This window comes from Mytilus trossulus, chromosome 2 (assembly GCF_036588685.1).
Source record: "Mytilus trossulus isolate FHL-02 chromosome 2, PNRI_Mtr1.1.1.hap1, whole genome shotgun sequence".
Lineage (NCBI taxonomy): Eukaryota > Metazoa > Mollusca > Bivalvia > Mytilida > Mytilidae > Mytilus > Mytilus trossulus.
This window is the reverse complement of record NC_086374.1, coordinates 34693913-34716682: the sequence shown is the minus strand read 5'-3', so window position 1 is coordinate 34716682 and position 22770 is coordinate 34693913. Positions and strand designations below refer to the sequence as shown.

The window sequence follows — 22770 nt, the reverse complement described above, 5'->3', positions numbered from 1 at the left end:
ATCTAAAATTATTATATTAAGTTTTGTGCAATAGCAAGTCTTTTCAATTGCACAGTATTGCGCAATGGCAAGAAATATCTTATTGCAAAATATTGTGAAATAGCAATTTTGTTTTTAATTAGAGTTATCTTTCTTTGTCCAGAATAGTAAGCAAGAAATATCTAATTGTAAGAATTTTTTTATTTGGAGTTATCTTTCTTTGTCCAGAATCAACTTAAATCTTTGTTATATATACAATATACAATGTATATTCACTTTTTACTACCAACTGATAAATTAAAATAATCTTTACCATTCAGTGATAACAAGCAGTTTTTTTACATCTTAATATTTTATGCTGTATTTAAATGAGTAGTTATTGTCGCAAACTCCATTAGAAATTTTAATTGAGATTAGTTTTGGAATAAGGGAAAGGGGGATGTGATTAAAAAAATTGGGTTCAATTTTCTCATTTGAAATTTCATAAATAAAAAGAAAATTTCTTCAAACATTTTTTTGAGAGGATTAATATTCAACAGCATAGTGAATTGCTCTAAGAGAAAACAAAAATTTTAAGTTCATTAGAACACATTCATTCTGTGTCAGAAACCTATGCTGTGTCAACTATTTAATCACAATCCAAATTTAGAGCTGAATCCAGCTTGAATGTTGTGTCCATACTTGCCCCAACCGTTCAGGGTTCAACCTCTGCGGTCGTATAAAGCTACGCCCTGCGGAGCATCTGGTTCTTATTTGATGTTTCTGACATTTGGTCTGATTTACTGTGTATTTGGTCATACATATTAATCACACTCGTAATTGAAATAACTATATATAATTATAGTGTAATTCTGCTCTTATCTGGTCATATAAACATGAAGCAGGAATTAAGTCTGAATATAAATTCCAATACATGTTGTTAATAATTGTAAAATGACTCAAAGTTCTCAACAATATCTGATGAAGTTAATAATCTACTTGGAGGGATTTGCCATATTGAATTCTTGTAATACAATATATCGTATTTATCAAATGATACAAAATATAAAAAAAAATGCAGGAATCAAGTATTTTCAGTTTAGGCCATGTTTAAAAAGGTTACAAGTGCAAGTACAATGCAGAATGAATTCAATGTCTTTGAAAACACCCATAGGTAATCTTTACCATAAAGACATTACAGTTGTGGACTGAACATTCAATGAAGTATTAAGAGGTCTTTTTCTTGATAGATCTAACTATTTTCTCAAAATGTTGTGTAATTTTTGGTTGGTGTCTCATTGATGTTTATTACGAATCTTTTATGAGCTTACTAATGGTCATATGGGCCATGTAAACTACTATGAAGGTAATACGGACTGTGATAGGGCTGTATAGCTAGTCAAGGTCGTTAAAAACTTCCCTCATCACCATTGAAATCCTCCATTGTTTGTTGTCCGTCATCAGTCGTAAGAGTCCTCAATCCTTCTTGTAAACTTTAGAATAAAAGTTAAAGTTTTTCTCTGAAATTGTGCAAGCAATTTCATCCAAACTTGGGCTAAATAATATTTAGGATAACAGTACATTTGTACAATGTTTATGTGTTATGTTCTTGCCAATCAACCAACATGATGGTATATATGTTAAAATTGAACATAAGAGTAAATGCATTAAATGCTTAATATATTGAAAACCTAAATTGATTTAAGAAATCTGACAGGATAAAAATGCTTAGATCATAAAGGTTTAAAATAAACCTCCTTTTAAGCTCCCAGGCCCAAAGGCCAAGTGAGCTTTTCTCTTGGCGTCCGTCATCCAACGTTCTTCATTGTCATCCATTAACTTTTACAAAAATCGACTCCTCTGAAACTACTGGCCTGAATAATACCAAACTTGGCTGAAATCATCCTTTGGGTATCTAGTCTAAAAAATGTATTTAGACCTGTATCAAGCGAGAAAGTTGTGTCCATTTTTGCCCCAACTGTTCAGGGTTGGATACCAGCAGTCGTATCCAGCTGTGCTCAGCCAAGCATTTTATTTGTACACATAATGTTGCAATATATTCTTACTGTGCATAAGCAGGTCAAAAGTATAAATGTCCTTTATCATGTTTATTTGAACTTTTTTATGCCCCTGTCGTATTGGAGGGGGCATTCAGTTTACTCTTGTCAGACTGTACTTAGGTATGTACCAAAATTGTTTTCCACTCCCTAACTTGAGTTGGCCTCAATTAAATGTTATGAAACTTATATGCAGTATATATGTATTATCACAAAAAAAAAAGATCAAGTTAAAATTTTGGTAGTGTCACTCTAACCATTCTAGAGTTATGCCCCTTTATTAATGAATAAATTACAAAAAAATTAGTTTCCGTTCTCTCACTTGAGTTTGCATCAACCAAATGTTATGAAGTGTATACACAATGCTACTTACCACATATTCCAGTTCAGGTTTGAATTTTTGTTGGGTCACTCTATCAATTCTAGAGTTATGCCCCTTTATTAATGGAAAAATTATAAAAAGTTTAGTTTCCTTTCTATAACTTAAGTTTGCCTCAACCAAATGTGTCAAGCTTATACACAATGCATATTTCTACAAAGTACGAATCAAGTATGAATTTTGTTAGGGTCACATTAACCATGCTTAAGTTAAGCCCTTTTATAAATGAAAAAAAAATGCAAAATTTTTAATTTCCCCTCTCTACCCGGGTAACCTTAGTTTGCCCCAACCAAACAGTTTGAAAACTATACACAATACTTATTACCACAAAACTCCGATCAAATACAAATTTGGGTAACGTTACTTATCGTTCTTAAGTTTATCTCCTTTTATAATGTTGAATGTAAAGGGTGGGGTTGGGGTGGGGAGCATCATCTGTGTCAATGGGAACATATTTTCCATTTATTTTACAATAGAAAATTAACTAGTCTTTATAAGCCTTAAGCCTTTTGTCAAGAAGTTGATTTCAGAAATTTCCACTTCATCATACAACCCACTGATAATTTGAGTGCATTTTTTTTTTTAGAGTTTTGTATTATTAGTTATATGGTTAGCTATACTTACAGGCCTGGCCTAGGGATCAATTGAGGGTTAGTAAATTCCATAAGGGGTCAGTAGTGAATCTATAATTTATCTATCGATATTTAAGGCCTTGACCTTTTTGAAAAGAGTCTTAACAACAACTGTAAGTCAGTTTTTTTTTTTAATTCAAAAGCATTAATTCAGTTGTATGCAACACTTCTTTGAATGGCAGTTCTGTTGTTAGTCTTGCTGCTTTGTCCACTAATTACAGTCTAATTAATGATTTGATGCAGTAACTTTTGATGTTTCATCATGGAGAATTCACATGATTGAAGTACTGTAGAATGTGATATTTTCTAATTGATGTAAGTTCTAGCTTCTTAAAGTGAACAATTAGATATCTTCAAGGAAATTTAAGCCTTCAGGGAAGACTGGTGTCTTTGGAGCGTTAATTGAATTTCAATGAATTTTCTCTGTTATGATGATGATTTTGGAATTTTATTCATAAGGTTTTATAGCATGAATAAAATAAAAACAATCAATGCCATGGTTATGATCAACAGGAAAGAGTAACTACCCACTTACATTCTACCTGTAATTAGTTTGAATCAATAAGACTATTTGATGTGTGATGCTGAAATGATCTAAATTACTGTTTTTGGCAAATAGATAGAAATGTTAACAGTACTAATGAGAATATATGAGGTTTCAGATTGGGGAAGCAAGGGAATTTTAATTGGATTTCTCTAGTCAAGAAGCATGAGAATTTTTCTTGTACTTTTAGTTTTGTCCTTGTTTTCAACAACTGATTAATCATTTAAACCATTCCCTATAAACAGTTACCCTCTCGAGTTAGTGTAATGGAGTTGAAGATGTTTACATGAATCAATCTTATTATTCTGTTATGGTTTCTAAAGATTTGATTAGAGCTTTTCTGTCAGTTCCAGATTGTAAACAATGCATTTGAATATAAACACCAAGATGTTGATTTGCATGAAAGGAAGATTTGCTTAGGATACTTTTAGATTTTAAATACGTTAATAGATATAGGAAGATGTGGTGTAAGTGCCAATGAGACAACTCTCCATCCAAATAACAATTTATAAAAGTAAAACCATTATAGGTCAATGTATGACCTTCAACACGAAGCCTTGGCTCACACTGAACAACAAGCTATAAAGGGCCCCAAAACTACTATTGTCAAAATGAAGATAATACAGCACCTATTTATAGACTGAAATATTTGGAAAAGTTTTGTTCTAAGACAGTAGAAGTAGCTGATGAATGATCAATCAAATCTTCAAAGGTCTTTGAATGATTATGCACCTGTAGATAAAAACTTTTTTTGAATCACTGGGTCAGGGTCACAGGCACTTGTCTCAGAATTCCCCCTCCTTTTTCACCCCTCTAATATACCTTAATATATAACATGTGTTATATTAAGGTATATAGGAAAAAAATATTCTGAGACAAGTGCCTGTGGTCAAGCAATTAAAAGATAAAAAATTTTTTTTTTTGGATATCTTCAACCCATACATACATTCAATCATAAGGGAATTCAAAATGAAATACTATAATAAGTCTTAACTTTTTTTTAATAGTTTAATTTAAGAGTAATGCTTTTGAACAAATTACATGCAAAGCTAATAGAGGATCTAAAAAAATAAATCATTGACAATTAGTAAAAAATATTATTCTGTAGCCTTCATTCTTGCTTCTCAAGGAATCTTATTTTCTTAGTAGAACTCGTTCTTTCACATCCTAAGAAATTTAGTAGTCATAATTCCTTGAGGCTTTACAATAAGGTTTTTCAATCAAAAATGTCTGTGAAAGTCCTTTGTGTTTGAAGGCAGGAGTTGGTAAATTGAATAATCATCTAAAGAATGCAGGATTAACTTGAGATTATCTTTTCTTGGTTATATTGAGATTTTGCTGTTATAATTAAAAAATCAATGTTATCATGAACAATCTCGGGTCTAAGGGACATAAGTCTTGAAAATCTATACGACAAGTAGAATGTTCTTGTACAGTCTTATGCATAGACATTACAATTTTCATGTATTTGATATAGATAAACTATAACAAATTTGTAAGAGTTATTATATTAAATATATATTGTGGTCATCAAATTTCATTTATTTAGCTTAAACTAATAATTTACTTTATAGAATTTAATGACCAAATAGGTTCAACTCCGTAAGATATAAGAAATTTATCTTAGAAATTATCTGATTATTCCATTAAAACTTGCATAACAAACAATACATTCTTCTATTATGGATCAATCTCACTCATTACCCATTCATAGAGTTTCACACTTACTTCTGAACATTTAGGGTCAAGAGATTTAATCTTTGAAATATAATATTAAGAAGTTGATTTTTGAGATCAAAATTTTTAACACAACTCAATTTCACCCTGGTATTCAAGTTATATTGAAATATTATTGCCTCTGATTCACTTGTGTGAAAAAAATAGAGTTAGCTAGATTCTACTTTTCATTATGAGTTCAACAGACTACTACTACATACTGTAGAAACTTTAATTTGTGGGGTTAAAATTTCGTGGTTTCCTATAGTGGTATTATATGGAGATCAAATTTTCATTGGGGGTTTAATTTTGTGGATATATGCTTTCCACTAAATAAATGAAATTAAATCCTCCACAAAAATTTCTGCTTTTACAGTACTCCAACAAAGAATATTAGTTGTTTTAGTGAAATATTTTCCATTTGAAAATATCTAAAGCTTCTCTCTCTGTTTGACATTAAGTACAAAATTGAACTGCTTGGAATTTGAGTGTAATCTTTACATATATTAAGACACAAAGCATTATGACGGTGAGTAAATAAAGTATACCCTGCCAGCTTTGAATTTTTGATGGAATAAGGTTTATCTCCCTTTGCATGTGTTTTTGAAATGATGCTATCTCTCAAAGTTTGTGAAATGATAATAACCCAAGCAATTTTAAATTACATCTAATAAGTGCTGTCTGTTTCAAATATTTCTTTTATGATATATAACATGTATAAGGAATGTAAATTTCAAAGCATAAATTCCTTCCTTTACGTATGAATGTAAGAAAAAACATTCAAAAACAAAAGAGCAAAGGGGCTTGGATGATTTACAAATAAGTTTTTGCATTGTGCATTGTGATTTGCCTAAATGAAGAATTTGGTGAGATTATGTAATAGGAGGACAAGCCTGGTTGTTGAGGTAGAAAGCTAAGATCAGTTTTGAATATGGATTGCACTGTTCTTTCATCTCTTTAAAAGAAATTTCCATATATACATTTTAGCCACATGAGGTTTTCATATCACTTTCATATTTTATGACTTGGCCAAACACTTAAGAAGAGAGTAATACAAGATAAACAAAAAAAATATTTTTATCATGAATTTTATTCTTGTTTAAAATGCTGGAGAGTGTCCATTGTTGGAAATATGCACAGACCTTGTAGGTTAATACCTGAGGGGGTTAATGACTATCCTTTAGGGTATAACTGTGCCAACAACACTTGCCAAATCATACCCTGTTCTATCCAGAAAACATTGAAAAACATACCCTGTTCTATACTAGCACAGAAAATTTATACCCTATTTTTGACTAAATATATAAAAAAAGATGCAGTTCTAGACCCAGATTCTAGACTGTATCTTAAACAGTTAAGTAAGCCATCCTGTTCTAGACAAATACTTTGTTTAAAAAAAAAAGACAATGTTCTCACCAGCAGGGCATGAAAACGTGACCCTGTTCTAACCAGCAAGACATGAAAAAGGGATTCTTGTTCTAACCAGCTGGTCATGAAAAAATTACCCTGCTTTGTGGCACACTCATACCACTAAAAATATAGGAAGTAACCCGCCAGGGTTAATACTAGCTCTTGAGAGCCTTTACTTTAATTATCTTCAAGGGCCAATAGACTTTAAGTAAAATTTAATATGTAGTGATCAGTGGCCTTTTAATTTTGTCCTTAATTTTGTAAATGACAACACAATGATTGAAAAACATTAGCTGAAGTACAATTTTGTGAAAACAGGAAAAAAGTGTGTAAAGCTGCTACTAAAATGTGCTGCCATATTGAAGTAATGATAAAAGAATCCCTTTAAGGGTTAAATAACATGTTCTAAAAGATTTATAAGAATGAAATGGCAGGTTTTTAAAGTAAATTTCTATTTTTATGATCATTGCCTGTTGAGAGTTTCCAGTTTGTAAATGGAAACTGAAAAATTATGAAAAAATATAAATCTGAAATTTTTATCAAAAAATTAAATAATAGAAAATAGCTAGAAAAATATACATTTTTTAAGTCTTTAAATTTTCCTTAAGAGAACCTTTATCAGCATCAGGTATAGAAGAATTTTTTAGATTCCATGAAAAATTTCAGTATAATTCAGTTAATTGCTGCTAAATATGAAGTAGAAAACATAAAGATGATTCGCTACAGGAACACACTCTGGTTTCTATATGAAAAATATAAATGTCTTTAAATTCCATTATACAGTAAAAGGAGTAGCCTGACAAAAGCTCAGATGTTGAAATTGATTTGGTATTTCTAAGTATTCCTAATCATCAGCTCACAGCTTGTCCGGATTTCAACTGAAATAGAAAAATAACTGCTATCAAATTTGTGCCGTAATTGTGAAAAACATTAATAATGATTCCTGATCAAATGTGATAGGAAAACCAGTGGTGAAATGAAAATTACAAGGGAAACCTCACTGTGGTGCTGGAGAAAGGTGTATTAAGTTAGTGACAATAATAAGAGGTTCATAAAGGGCAACATTCCAAACTTTTATTTTTCATCTACAATAAAACTGTATTTTGCTAAAAAAATACTTCCTTAAACTAAAGATGTTATTGTTAACAAAAAATGTCCATGTCCAAAAAAATAGCTAAAAAATTATTATGGTGACCTATAGTTGTTAATGTCTGTGTCATTTTGGTCTTTTGTGGATAGTTGTCTCATTCGTAATCATAGCACATCTTCTTTTTTATATTACTAAAGAAGTCATGGTATCTGACAAGCAATTTTAGCCAATATAGGTTTACCTGAATGTGTGACAATTAAAACAATGATTGATAGATCAAGCATTATTAAGTTAACACCACTTATAAACTATACATATATACACATATATATCCAAAACATGAATAATGAAATTGAATGTACTGGTAGAAGTAATTTGATGTATATGAACTAAGTAATTTAACGTAGATGTATGCAAGAAATTTAATGTAGATGTACTAGGTAATATAATGTGTGATGTGAGAATTACTAATGGATGAATCCCTTGCCATTTGAAGGAAGTTCGAAATAAAACTAAAATTTAATTATAAATGTAACTTTATCATTAATCAGTAATACCTTTAATCAATTTCTAGACTTTTCCAAATAACTGTGATATATATATAAAGATGAGTGCATGATAATAGGACATCCCAAACAAAATCTATCAGTAAACCAGACCACAAATAACTATCAGTACACAACCAACTACTCATTGTTTAAAATACCTCTTCAAATACTTTTTATACAGTGATCTTAAAGTCACATGAAACAAGTTTTAAAGTACATGTATGGAACCAATGATAAATATATACTATACTTAGTCCTCTGTAATGTTTTACAAGTCCGAAACAGAATTGATTGATTGTTGGTTGCTTAACATCCAGTGGCAAATATTTGATGCATATTCAGGACGAGAACAAGTTCACAATAAATACTATAGGTAGGTCTTGAATTCATAGAGGCAATCTGGGATGATGGTCAGGTAAATCATAATGATCTACATCTGTGATGTTGATTAAATACCTTTACTGCATTTCAGGTTTTTTGTGACCTTGATAAACAATCAAAACAAAAGCATATATAATGCATAATAAAAAGTGAAAGTGAGATGATAGATGAGGTTTATTTTATTTAATTTTTACTTTCAATGTGTTTCCATTTTTTAACTCAACTTTTAGTTTCTTGTGTATAATTCGGAGTTTAGTATGACGTCCATTATCACTGTACTATTATGCATAATTTTAGGGGCCAGCTGAAGGACACCTACGGGTGCGGGAATTCTCGCTACATTAAAGACCCATTGGTTGCCTTTGGCTGTTGTTTGCTCTATGGTCGGGTGGTTGTCGCTTTGACATATTCACCATTTCCTTTCTCAATTTAATTTATTACAAAATTTTTGTGTTTGACTCTAATCTTAATTGACTAGGATTGTCAGTTGTACAGCACTGTTTATAGTACCTATAAAAACTGACTGCCATGAGTTATTGGAAAGTGGTGTAAAACACCAATCAATCGATCTATTATATACATGTACTGGTTTAAATGAGTAGTTTGTGATGAGAAACTACATGTCAAGTAAAAATAAGCTTGCATAGCATTGGAGTCAATTTATGGCCAACTTAGACACCAATAGTAGCCCAAACATCACACAGAATGTCAAATTATTCACAAGGCAGAAAAGGAAAGCTTAGCAGAATGGTTATCAGTTTCAAAGGAGTCATTAAAATAAATTTGGCTGGTTTAAATCTATAAGCCTTGACAAATTAGAATGGTTGAAGTATGAGATCTGAGTATGACTGACGTAATGATAACTTGATACCTTGTCAGTAGTTCAAAGTCGTCCAAAATCTGAGATTTTTTTTATTAAATTAGAAAGTTGCCAGTATGACTGAATGAAAATGTTTGAAGTTTGAGATAAGCACAGTTTAGATAATTTTTATAAACTAAATGTAATACGAAATCTAGCTGTCTTGTCAGTATTTCAAAGTCGCTGATCCTTTTGAATCCCTCAGAATACATCTTAATCAATTTTCTCTCCCTTATAAACTTGATATCATGCAATCAGAGTACGTCTACAAAGGCATAATGGAAATGTAATTTTTGTCTTAGAATTTGACGACTTTTAGAAGCCACATGACAGTGAACAGAGTTAATGATTGTAAGAAGGAAGTGTATAATTTCCTTTTAAAATGACAGGCTTCCAGCAACGTTATACAAATTGGTCGTTCCTTTTATATCATCAGCTGAAAGCTTATTAATACCTTTGAAAATTCACTCAGAAGAATCTTAAAGAAGTTATTGATTGGCAGATCCATTGTACACTTATTACGTTTGTTACAAAATCTTGTTTTATTCTCAGCAGATGAAGTACTTTCCTTCTGATCAAATTTTGGCTCAATTTTTTTGTTAAAGATTTGATTCATTGAATGATGATGTCTCAATTTTCATTTTAAGGGCAGATGTATTAGAATGATTACATTTGTACAAAAATGTTATGAGTTATCTCTCTTTTTCGACAGTCTATTGTACAATTATCTTTCAATACAGCCTAGAAACAAGTAGTAATCAGAAGCTTGCCTAAAATTTCTATTCTGTTTCATTTCTAAAAAACTGAGGTTTAAATCAGATGTTATGCATCATATGTATGAAGATATCTTCATAAAAGAAGCAGCCTTCATCATGTTCATATCTGAATAAAAAAAAGTAAATTTGAAAGAATATATCAACTGTCAACTACTATTTGAAATTAAAGTGCAAACATTGCCATTTTCTGTCAGCAACTTTTTGATTTTTTATAATAAAAATTAAAGACTAGAATCAGTTTCTTATCTTATTGTTATGTTAACTTAATGTCAAGGAAATTTGGATAACATAAGGTAAAAACCTTTCAAAGAAGAAGTTTTTTTTTTTTTAAACACAGACTAGTTAACAGAAAAAGCTAATACTAGTTTGACCATAACAGGGATAAACAAATTTGAAAAAAGCTTTAAGAAACCTTTTATAGAATGAAACAAGTTTCGTGAGAATGATTGTGATTGAAATAAATTTTGCACTGGCCAGGTTAGTTTTATAGGTTTCTTTCTTAGAAAAATTGAATTGTACCCATTCACCAAGAAAACCTAACTTTGAATTAACAGGAAAAGGCAGCTATATAGACTCTCAACAATATCAGAGATATGAAGCGTTACAGATGATGTTTTTTATTGACTCAAGTGACAGTTTGAAGCACCTGGCTTCTGATTGGTTGTATGATTTATAATGGCAGATGATATTGGGATTTTAGTATTCCGGTCAAAGCTAGTGTCCTTTGAGATATTAAAATCGACACTTTTTGTAGCTACAATTGTAGTTGGTCATCAAATATGACAGTACTTAATTCACAATTCATCCTTTTTCAGGAAATAACAACTAAGGTTTTGTGTTTTTCTGGAAGTCTAAGCCAACTTAATTTCCTTTTATTTTCTATACTTTCTTGAGGCAAACCCTGCTGATTTCCTTTTAACTCATTTCCCAAAGTAGGTGCTTATGCTGCAGTGCTCTAGGAAAAACATTTACAATCAGGTGTACTTTCACGAAAGTGATTTAGAATAAAAAAAAATCCATTACAGACAGAGCAAATATCATCAATGAGGTTTCTCAATTATATGTGGAGTAAATGACATGGTTTTAAATTCATCTTTGAAAGAAAATATTCCCATTTGGATCCTCCATCTTGGAGATCAATAAGTTCTATTCCTGTGGATATGTCGTGTCTTGTTAAGTTGAAAGCCTTCATCCTGAAGCTTGTTAACAATGTAACATTTTACTGAACCTAGCGCTCAACCTTGTCAGAGACCCATCAATGTAATTATTCAAATACGTAATTCGCCTCCAAATTATCCAAGTTTTCTATGCCGTCAATGGTTCCTTAATTTGTTTCCTATGCTGAAAGACGATTAATGTAAATCTGGTAAATTCTTGTCAATCGTAACAGAATTACGCCAAGTTTGTGATTGGAATTTTTAAGTGTTCCTCATTTTTAACTTAATTTCTTTTTGATTTACAAGAAAATTTGCTGTTGTCCCTTATTTCTCAAGTCTAATCGTGCATAAGAATTTGAGAAAATTCAATATGTATAGAGCTGTAAATTGGGTTATATTTGGTATTTCTATGATAATAAGATGCAGTTAGATTGGAAAAAAAAGATCAGACTTTATTTCCCATTTGAATATAACTCTTTAAATGTAAATATTGTTTTTTTGCATGAAAATGTGCAGCAAGATATTGAAATATTCTGAAATGACAATTCTTTATATCATGGTATAGGTGAAATTAATCTATAATCAGTCAAAAATATAAAATAAGGCCATAATTTTATTGTAGATGATTTAGGCTTTTTTTACTTATTAAAATAAAAAAGATATGGTGTTATTGGCAAAGTATAAAAAATTAATGTTTGCAGAAATTTAAAAAATGGTATGATGACATGTACACAGAATTTGATTTTTTAAAGTGTTATATTATAATTGTTATGAAACCCTTCTACTACATGTATCAGAGTTCGCGAAATCTTTTTTCCCCTGGTGGTCTTTAAAGAAAATCAGCTGGTCCTCACTATTAATCTATTGAAAAATACTAAAATTGTGTCGGTCCTATGCAAAATTTTGGTGGTGAAATCCTGAGGACTGACACTTTTCGCTAACTCTGATGTATAATAATATTTAAGAAATACATGGATGAGACATCAACCCAACACTGGAACTTACTAATACCATAAAATTAATATGAATGACATCCAAGAACTAAAAAACTTAAATGTTGCTTTAATTTAATTTTTCAGATTTATTGTTTGGGAACTGTCAGAAAGGAAACAGTTTGAAAGACTACTATCGTTATCAACTTAGTCCACAATACTTAGAAGCCCTAGAGGCCAGAACATGGGGACTTGTAGACAAGGGGTATTCATGGAAAGACCCGTATACTCAGTGTACGCTACAGAGTGCTCTGTATGCATTCCGTCATCACCAGTCTCCACGTTACAGCATCTGTGATGAGTCAGAGACGGAGAGTAAATCCGAAAATGTGGAGAGTGAAATCTCCGCTGTTTTAGAAAAACTTTTTGAACAATATTATGATGAGTACAAACGTCCTTCGTCTATACCACATAGTAATTTAGGTTTTCCAAGTAAAAGAGATGATGAAATAGTTTATGTACACAAGTATTTTGACAAATCACCTAAACCTTACACTAAAAAAAATTACTGGTCAAATTCTAACTACCTCGGAGACAAAAATGACGTTTATTATGAAGACACTCCAGACTCCAGAATAAGTTTACAAGATGTCAAAAATTTGCAACAGTATTTTCAAGATTTAGATGATTTACAACAAGAGAAAGACGATAAATTTTATACTCCTGAGACAGAATCTACATACAACACACATAACTTGATCTACGGAGATGAACTGGGACAGTCTAGTGAAGGTAGGGAAAGTATGATCTTCACTGCCTACATTGACATTTCCTTCTTTGACAAATGTCCATGATATTGGAAATATCCAAACGAAAAATATGCCTTCATGATCTACTTTTTGAAATATTTCGGTATGACATCCACATGATATGGATAAAAACACCTGAAAATCAGTTTCAAAACTTTTCCAAAATAATAACATAACTAACAAAAGGATGGAGATATATTTACCCAATTTTCACTCTCCAAATACTGAAGTAAATCACAAAATTAAGGTTGGATGTGAGGTTGGATGTATTAGACTAGTTATGACATACAATGATTGGGAAAAGAAATGCTTGGAAAATTCATTGCTACTACAAACTTTAACAGTAAAAAAAGTAAAGTGGATTTTTCCTGCAATTTAATGTTACAATCTTGAAGCAACACACACAAACTTGATTGCATTTGCCTATTTATAGATAAACCAGAAAATCTAGATTTTATCCCACTTTCAGTCATAAATTATATTGCATTGTATTCCCTTTGCATCAGTGTTGTGATACTATTTTGACTGTATTTCAGACATATAAACTACTGTCGTTCATTGGAACTTATTGATGATAAAAGTGAACATTATTCATTTGCCCTGATGATAACATAACGTTGATGCCAGCAGTAGATTTTGAGTGCTTAAATATGCAGATGGTGCATTTTCCTTTCCTAATGCTTTAAAAATTGTGATGTTTATCATAAGCAATGTTACCATGTCATTGTTTTACATTTGACTGCATTATTTTCTGAACCTGTTCCTGTACAATTTGGTAATTAAGTTTAATTTAGTATTATATGTCTGACTTATTTTATTGCAGAAGATGATACTAGTGGTGTGTTCAGTGACCTGCCAGAAAAATACAAAACTATCCTACAAAGATTATTATCAGGTATGTCATAACGCTAGACACATGACACTGTGGGACAGTTCATCAGCAGTCAAGTATTGTGCTTCTTTTGAAAAGATTAACATAGAATGTCATCCTACAAAACTTTGAAAGACATTATTCAATGTACCTATATGACTAAAGGTATAAAAAAAAGTCATCAGTATTTATCACCCTGCACAGATTTTTATTTCAATTTCTTGCTTTGTTCATTTTGCTCAAAGATTTTCCCTTTACAAGGGTGAGCATAAAGTTTTCATATTTTTTGTTTTTCCATTAATTTATTTGATTTAAAAAAAAAAGATAAGTTTAAAATTAAATGAGAAAAATTAATTGCAAACAGAACAAAAGCTATAATTAAAGATACAATATTAATTTATAGCAAAACCCAAACAAATTGAATAGTTCTTTTATTTGGATAGAAAAAAAAGCCCTGAGCAAACAATGATATTACTGGTTTGAAACCATTACATAAAAAACAAATTAGAATTTTTGTTTGAATATTTCAATGTATTACCTATTTTAATTGTTAACCAGGAGAACATTAGAAGTTCAAATCTTGTTTACGAGTCAATAATTATGAGAATGACAAATATCTTGGATTTTATAGCCAATGCCGATTTTTATGGGTTTTAACGACACAGTCTGATAGATCTGGTTAAAAAGATATTAGGAGTACCGCACTTTAATGCCATCGTAAATTCCGATCAATCAATTAGATCTAATTTAGACACTGGCATGATTCTCCACGCAGGGATAACGGTATTAATTTTATTCAGTCTCCACATTAAACGTATTGTTGAAGAAAATGGAAGAATTGATGAGAAATTAAGAAATACTAATTCCGCTTGGTACAAATCGTAATGAATACTGTATTTAGGTATAAAACAACAAGTTCTGTGCTTTATTAGATCTGAGGGAAATCAGGTTTTCTGCCCGACTGAAAGACAGATATCCTTGGCAACATATTTCTTGTGAATTAGCAATCATCAAGGCTTTTGTTATGCAGGATGGTTTATCGACAGTAATCTTTGCAGTTAAATATTGACAGTGTCAGCATTTCTGCAGGGTCAAAGCATATTAACAAAGATCCCTGATTTTGAGGTTATTGGATCCAAATTCCATTATTTATTGAAAATACCAGTACATTCAATTAGAACATAACTTTAGATTCTGCAATATTACATTGACCATTCTGATTCAGAGTTTGTTAAAATTTATTAAATTAAGATTGTTAATAATATCTACAGGTAAAATATTTATACAGTGGAACAAAAGAAAACACTGGTAAACCAACAATATTTTTCTGCATTTGTTTCTGTTTTAATCCTATTCTTTTAAGATAAAATAACTTTGGGTCTCCAGTATTCAGCCTAGCTGTATGTTTTTATTTAAATTTTAGACACTGGTCAATATTCACACAGAATAATTCAGAACCTATAGCTTTCCACAATATTCAGTAAAAATCACTAACTTAAATCATATCGTTTTCACAGAAGACTTAAATAATAAAATCCACATCAGATAACAAAATGAATTACTTTTTCAATAAATGCTTGTAGTTTAATGAAAGCAAGCTAAAAGTACTTTATCTGTTGAAATGAAAAATGCCTTCTCCCACCATACCCTGTAATTAGCTTTAGATCTTCAAATTTGTTAACCTTTCCTTAGGGGGATTCAAAACCCTTGCTTCTGTGACATTGTGGAAACACCGCCTGCACAATATCCAACAACCTAGACCTGGGGACCACCTTGGCTACGTATATTGTATAGATCAAAATGCCCCTTTTAGTCATATCTCACAAGGTGAATTTGCCTATTGTCATCAGATTTTTCTCTGCATTATTCAATTTCCTCATAAACTTGTCATATGAATAGTATAACTCGCTAAAAAAATAAAGATCATTGTCTGATGTCTGCAGGTTATTAGTCACGAAATCTGTACATGTAGGCTGCTACAAAGGATTGAAACATCATAAATTAATGTTTTGTACACCTGAGCTATGTATCTCAACTCAGTACTTGCAATATGATAAAAAAAACTTTAGTGCTTTCAATATTATAAAAAAAATAGTGTGTGCGATAGTGTAAATAACAGCATATAAGCACATTTATTGACATTTTACAAACCATTGGAATCTTATAAACTACATGTATGTGTTATATATAGAATCTGTTATTGACTTTCAAGCACCATTTCAAAAGTAATAGGTCTTAACAGATTTTCTCTGAAAAATTCAATATTAAAAGAAGATAAATCAATTTCTTATTGATTTATAATATTATGGTTAATATGATCAATCCATCTTATTAATTTTTCAATTTTTACTAGATATCATTGAAGTATTGTCCACAAAAAGACAACTTTTACAATACATGAGCTAAAAGAAGAAATAAAAAATGACTCATTTCTCCTTTATTCCCTGTAATATCTCAGTCTTCCATATTTATTTTATGGTTTGGACACAGACTGTTTGATGGCTTGACACGACTGTAATTGTTCAGACCAAGTGAGATTTGCTGATGTAGTACGACTATTTTAAAGTGTATTACTTTCCTTAACAATGAGAATGACAGTATATTAAGACAAGAGGATTACGGTATATACTTTGTTAATTCACAGGGGAAATTGGACCGGACAGTTTGACAGATGAACAGCTGAATTTCTTAGCATCTTATGTCAACTCTCGGCTTAAAGAATTTGGAGTTTTAGGGAAAACAGACGTGTCAGACAGCCAAGACAAATCCCTTGAAAGTACAGGTAATTATGAATATGATACTTATTTGCTATTTATGTAGAAAAATTATATTTGTTCTATGAAAAATGATTTGTATACTTAAATGTTGTAAAAATATATATTGAAAAAATTAAAATAAGGAATCAGAAATTCCTGAAAGACATGTCAGATAACTAATTTCTACATGAAAAATAAAGCACAATTGTCAGAGTCTTTCATAGCTTACTTTTTTCATTGTTTAAGTTTGTATAGTTGCCTAAAATAACTTGCTTCCACTTCAATTGAACTTAGTTTGATAGTTGTCTCATTGGCAATTGTACCACATCTCTTTATTATTATATGTATAGCTCTGAATGAGACTTATAAGTAAGACTTTTTTCCTGGTAACCATGTTTTTTTTACGTATAATTTGTACCAGAGCAGTCAGAGGGGTTTTCTATTGTATATCTCTGAATGTGATAAGTAATACTTTTTTTCAAAATAACAATATGTTTTTATATATATGTAGAATTTGTCCCAGAGCAGTCAGAGGAATCCAGACAGGAAGATGTTAAGAACCTTCAGATGGCCATGGAATCTGCTATGCAGTCAGCTAAGCAACCTCAGTTATCTGAGGACAGTCAGACACAACAAGGCGAAGACCAAATTAAAGAAATGCTGCTTAATGAAGATGAAAGAACCAAGAAGGTCTTGGGAATTCCAGTTGCTGGTCCATGTATGTAGAACTACAGCTTGTTTTTATTAAAGAATGCTTAAAAAAATCATTGATTGATAAACAGAAGCAATTTATTTTGACTATCATTTTACTGTTGATTCACGCCCCAAAATGTTCACTGTCCTTGTTAACGGGTTTGAGTGCATTAATGCCAACATTTATTAAATCTATAGTTTTGATGTCTATATTATATGGTCTCTTTGTGATTCAGCACTAAATAGACTTTCTTAAATACAACCAAGTTACAAGCTGTAGTGATAAGTTTCATTTTCAAATCCTAGATCCTTACCTTTAAGCCAATTAGACATACCCTACATGTACCAGGTATCACTATGGCAGATACAATAAGATCTGTGTTATTTTTTGCCAATAACAACATTCGTTTTGCTACCGTGTACCACATCTGTGCTTGTAGGATAAGGCATCTTGACCTATATGACAGACAATATGGTATTAAAATGCAAACACCTTTTGAAAAGTATTTTGTAAATTTATTTAATAATATATAGTCTGTTGTGTGGATTATTAAAAATCATCATTCTGTAAATTAAATTGCATTCTTTTAAATTAAACTTCATATACAATAATTGTTTTCTGTTTTAACAAAATGTTTTGTTTGAATGATTCAGCCATGAAGAAGAGTCTCCCCATGGATGGTGATGAAATCAGAGAAGATAGCAATATAGGTCAACCACTATTTAGGACAGATGAAATGTTCATGAAGGTGTCTCAACAGTAAGTTAATTGTGTTAGCAGAAAACACAACAAAGAAAGCAGAAAACACAACAAAGAAAGCAGAAAACACAACAAAAAAAGCAGACAACACTACAAAAAATGCACAACCAGAAAGTCAACACTTGTGTGACAATTTGATGAAAACAAGTAAGTTTCTGTTAGGGCTGTTACAGGAAAAACATGTTTAAAAGGATTGGACACCAAGTGTTATCCTTTTGTATGAGTAATGAAGCTGAAAGCAAAAAGTAGTTGGTTACAATTTATTTACAGTTATGGGTGATAGGACGTTATCTAAATTTTAAATTAGAGGAAACAGACAACAGTATTTTTTATGGAAATTAATAATTTTAAGAATAAAACATCTCAGCTTTGAAATTCCATTTTAACTCGGCAACAACTTTGGTTCTTATGCAAATATTTACAAATATACCTGAGTTTACAGAAGGCACCTAATTATATTTTGATGCTTATCTATTTACAGGTTAGATACCTATGATATCACAAAGTTAGTGTTGGCTATCTCCAATGTTACCAATGTATCACCTGAACCAGAAACAGCATTTAAGGATATCAGGTAAAGTTATACTTTGTTTTGTTGAAGAGATGAACGACATTAGCTTTTATTTCAAGGAAACAAATGATACTCACTTACATTTAATTTACCTTATTAATTTTAAGAAGTAAATGAACAAAGATGGCATTCCATTCAAAAGCTATTTCATAATATTGCATATTGACAATTTTTTCATTTAGAAGTATATTTATTTAAATTTTTAAATGGGAAGAAAAAATATGTTTCATACTTAAATTATTGCTAGTACCACTGGGGGAAAAAATGCAACAAAAAATATTTTTTTTTGGCTCAGGTAAAATAAATTACGATATGTTGATATTGCTTTTGCCTCTTTAGCTCTTATTTTTTGGAAACCAGGTTATAAGTCATACAAAAATCACCTGACCCGAATGGTCCTTGAAAGCTATTCTTTTGCTTACAAATCAGCAGTTTAAAATTCTTATAAGGAATATTGCAATGTTTTGTCTCCTTAAAAGTTAATTCTGTAATCAATGTTTGCCTTTATTTTTGCAAATACCATCAACAATTGAAAATGAGAGAATAATTAATGCTTTGTTTAGGCTAATTTGGAATAGAACATTAATTAGAATGGATTATACAGAGGGGAGTGATGCACCTATTCAAACTTTAATTAGATTTTGAATGCAGGAATTAAATTTAACAAAACAAGTGCAGAATTTCTGTAATAAAGATTTTGTAATGAACAGCCACAAGAAATGAATTTTGTCTGGCTGTCTCAAATGCAGCTTTTCAAAATATAGGCATATTAAAAAAAGAATTAAGAGTATTTTAAATAACTTTTGGTGCATTATCACACAATTAAAGTACAGAAAATCCTCTGTAGACAAATGTCCTTTGTTGTAAAAAAAAATAAAAATTATGTCTCAGCCATATTAAAAAAAGGCTAGCTTAGCAACATCAGTAAAAAACCCTGAAATAAATAAATATCAAAAATAAATTTGATTCTTTAAATATGATGTATTTTGATTGATTTCTTCTTTAAACTCACTTTGGTTCCAAAGGTCTTTTGAAGTAAATTAAGGCCAATGAAATAATATGTGATACTTGGATTTGTTTACATGACAATTACATAGATGTAACTATATCTGTGTAAGCTTATTATTACCTTTATTTATAAACTGTTATATTAGCTTCATATAAGCTTACAAAAAGTTAATGGAAAAAGGAGCGTTTTAATAGTATGTTATTAGGAAATAAGTGCAAAGACCAACCTACGTTTAAATGGATCATGTAACATAGAAAGAAGATGCAGTACAAAATAGTGTAGAAGAAATTATTAGCATGATTAATATGAGAAGAGTTAAACCAATGTTTCTTTCAAAGTTCAATGAATTATTATTGATCAATGTTGATATTGATGATTTTCAATTCTTTGTACAGGAGTTAAGGCCCTTGTTAGATTGGGAAATAGCACTTTGTCTTATCCATGCAATATCATATGATTAAGAAATAATTCTTTCATGCCATGCTCTATGCTCATTTTAACATGGGTAGGCATTATATTTGTTAATATCTTAATACCGAGCGTTAGCGAGGTTTTTAAATGTTTACAAATATAATGCCTACACATGTTAAAATGAGCATAGAGCATGACATGATTGAATTATTTCGATTCTCATAGGAATATTTTGAACTTTTGTACTTCGAAGCGGACCTATAGTAGACACTCGAAATGTCGCCATTTTGATTTGATGAACAAAAACTTTATCAAAAAATCAACAGTTTATCAATAATAAAATGAAGAGAAACATTTAAACTTACTTTTAAAATGTTTTTATTTAATTTCCTAGCGAGCAACACCAACAAAAATGGCCATTTTGATCTCTGGCGTTGTTCAAAATTCATCTGACGTTGCAATTTCAATTGTGACGTCAATCACGTGCAGCCCATGTTCTATTCAAATTAGAACATGGCTTTGTACCTAAAGCTAAAGAAGAACGTCATATTAGAATCCATTTTATAAACAATACGTCAAATTTTGTTGTTACCAATGACAAAGCAGTGGTAAAGTTGAATATGTGTATTGACAATTTATACTGTTGATTTTCAGTTGCTATTGTCCTTGATTGATTGAAAAATGGCACTTTATTTCAATATTGTGCAACCGTACAACCAATGCTTTACAAATATTACTATTTTGTTAGTGATGACAATATTGAGAAGGATATAGGCACATTCACATTCAGGGTTCTGTGGTTATCGTCTTTGCACTGCACCTTATGTGATTTCCATGCGATAACATTTGGTCCTATCAACCAAAGCTTTTAAAATTTTAGTATGTTGTTACTGTTCAATGGCAAAAATGAATGCAATTCTTATTAAGTATTGGCAATGTTCTCTTGTTGCTTTGATAATAGTTTTGGTCATTGAATGATTTGAAATGACATTTAAGGTCTTTCCTTGACACAGTGAGTCAAAGTTTGCTGTCTTTATGACAAATCATTGATCAGAAACGAATAATTTACCCGATTAGGTAGTCAAGCTGCTTGGAGCCTCTATTGACAACTTTACCTTTCAAAGTTGTGAACATCAAAATGAAATAGGGGAGCTTAAATTTTACCTGCCAGTCACAGAATTCTAGTCATTGAGATATGGCTCACACTTTAGATTTATTACCTATAAAATACTATTAAACTTGACTCAGTCTCTCTTCTGATTTGGTATCAACATCAACATGAATTGATAATGAGAGTACCAGGAAGTTTGATTAATAAAACAATATCACCAGTTGAACATGTGCATTTATACTAAGGAATCTCTTTTACCGTTATAATAGTAATAAATTTTGAAATTACAAATGAGCTATAATTTTAAACTTAGCAATTGGTTTTCTGAGAAGAGTATGTACTTCACAAACAGCTTCCTAGAAAAAGCCAGATCACGTTTTAACAGGGTAATGTGTCTAGAGAGATTATTAATAAGAACAACATGTATTATGATTTAGGATTAGTATTACGCCTATTCATTATGGACTCATTCATTTCCATATTTTATACATTTTGCTTTGATAGCCATTATTAGGAAGGATTTTAATTGGACTTTGATGTTGGAGAGAGATAATTAGCACATTACAATATTCATTGTATGTAAGCTGTAAGCTAGTCAGAACATGTCTGATCTATCTGAAATATATCTTGGTGCACAAGTATAAGGCTCTTTATCTCCAGACTTCTGAAGGATTAAAACATAAAAACTCATTAAATTTATGAATTTATTTGGTTTTCTTCAAGAAAAAAAAATCTACCTCTTTCTTCTTTTTTGTACTTTCTATAAAACAAAAATGTGATTGAGAAATATTGAAAGAAAAACAAGTTATGGTTATTCTAAGCTGAAACCTTCAAATTTTCATGATAAAAAAAAAACTGTCTTGTGTGAGTTCTTCAATTTGTGTTTAATCAGGATAAATTATATTTTTTTTTATTGAGGTCTTCTGCAGATTGATTAGTTTGAGCCAATATTATCTGTTCAATTATACCTTTGTAATTTGTGATACATGTTTGAAATTTTTATGCAAACTGATTTTTGGAAACTTAAATGTTGAAATTTCTTTTCATATGGAGACATTTTTTGTACCTTTATGAAAGCATTTCATTAAACAGTTCTCATTAAGTTGATTTTTGATGATTGAACACACAGGTACAAATGCCTTGTCAATCAGTCTTAGGACTAACAGTTGGGAAAATATTGTGGTTCAGGCTGTTGTTATAATTTTTAAGACCGTATATTACAATTAAAACTTTTTCTATTTGTAGAGAAGATAAAAGTAGAATATGGTGGAAGGTTGATCCTGACTACACCAATGGTAGAGATGCTGAGGCTGTAGTTAAGGAAGCTGGTAAGTCTCAAT

At 30.7% G+C, this 22770-nt stretch overlaps 1 protein-coding gene across 2 annotated transcripts in view; it reads left to right on the top strand.

Annotated features, from left to right (window-relative positions):
• Positions 1–22770, top strand: part of LOC134707074 (receptor-type tyrosine-protein phosphatase N2-like) — a 126115-nt gene that overhangs the window by 39479 nt on the left and 63866 nt on the right. For both annotated transcript variants that reach the window (XM_063566563.1, XM_063566562.1), the window contains exons 3-9: positions 12587–13231; positions 14072–14143; positions 16764–16901; positions 17387–17593; positions 18223–18328; positions 18810–18902; positions 22676–22758. In XM_063566563.1, the coding sequence (XP_063422633.1) occupies positions 12587–13231; positions 14072–14143; positions 16764–16901; positions 17387–17593; positions 18223–18328; positions 18810–18902; positions 22676–22758 (1344 nt within the window). The remainder of the gene's footprint in view (positions 1–12586; positions 13232–14071; positions 14144–16763; positions 16902–17386; positions 17594–18222; positions 18329–18809; positions 18903–22675; positions 22759–22770) is intronic.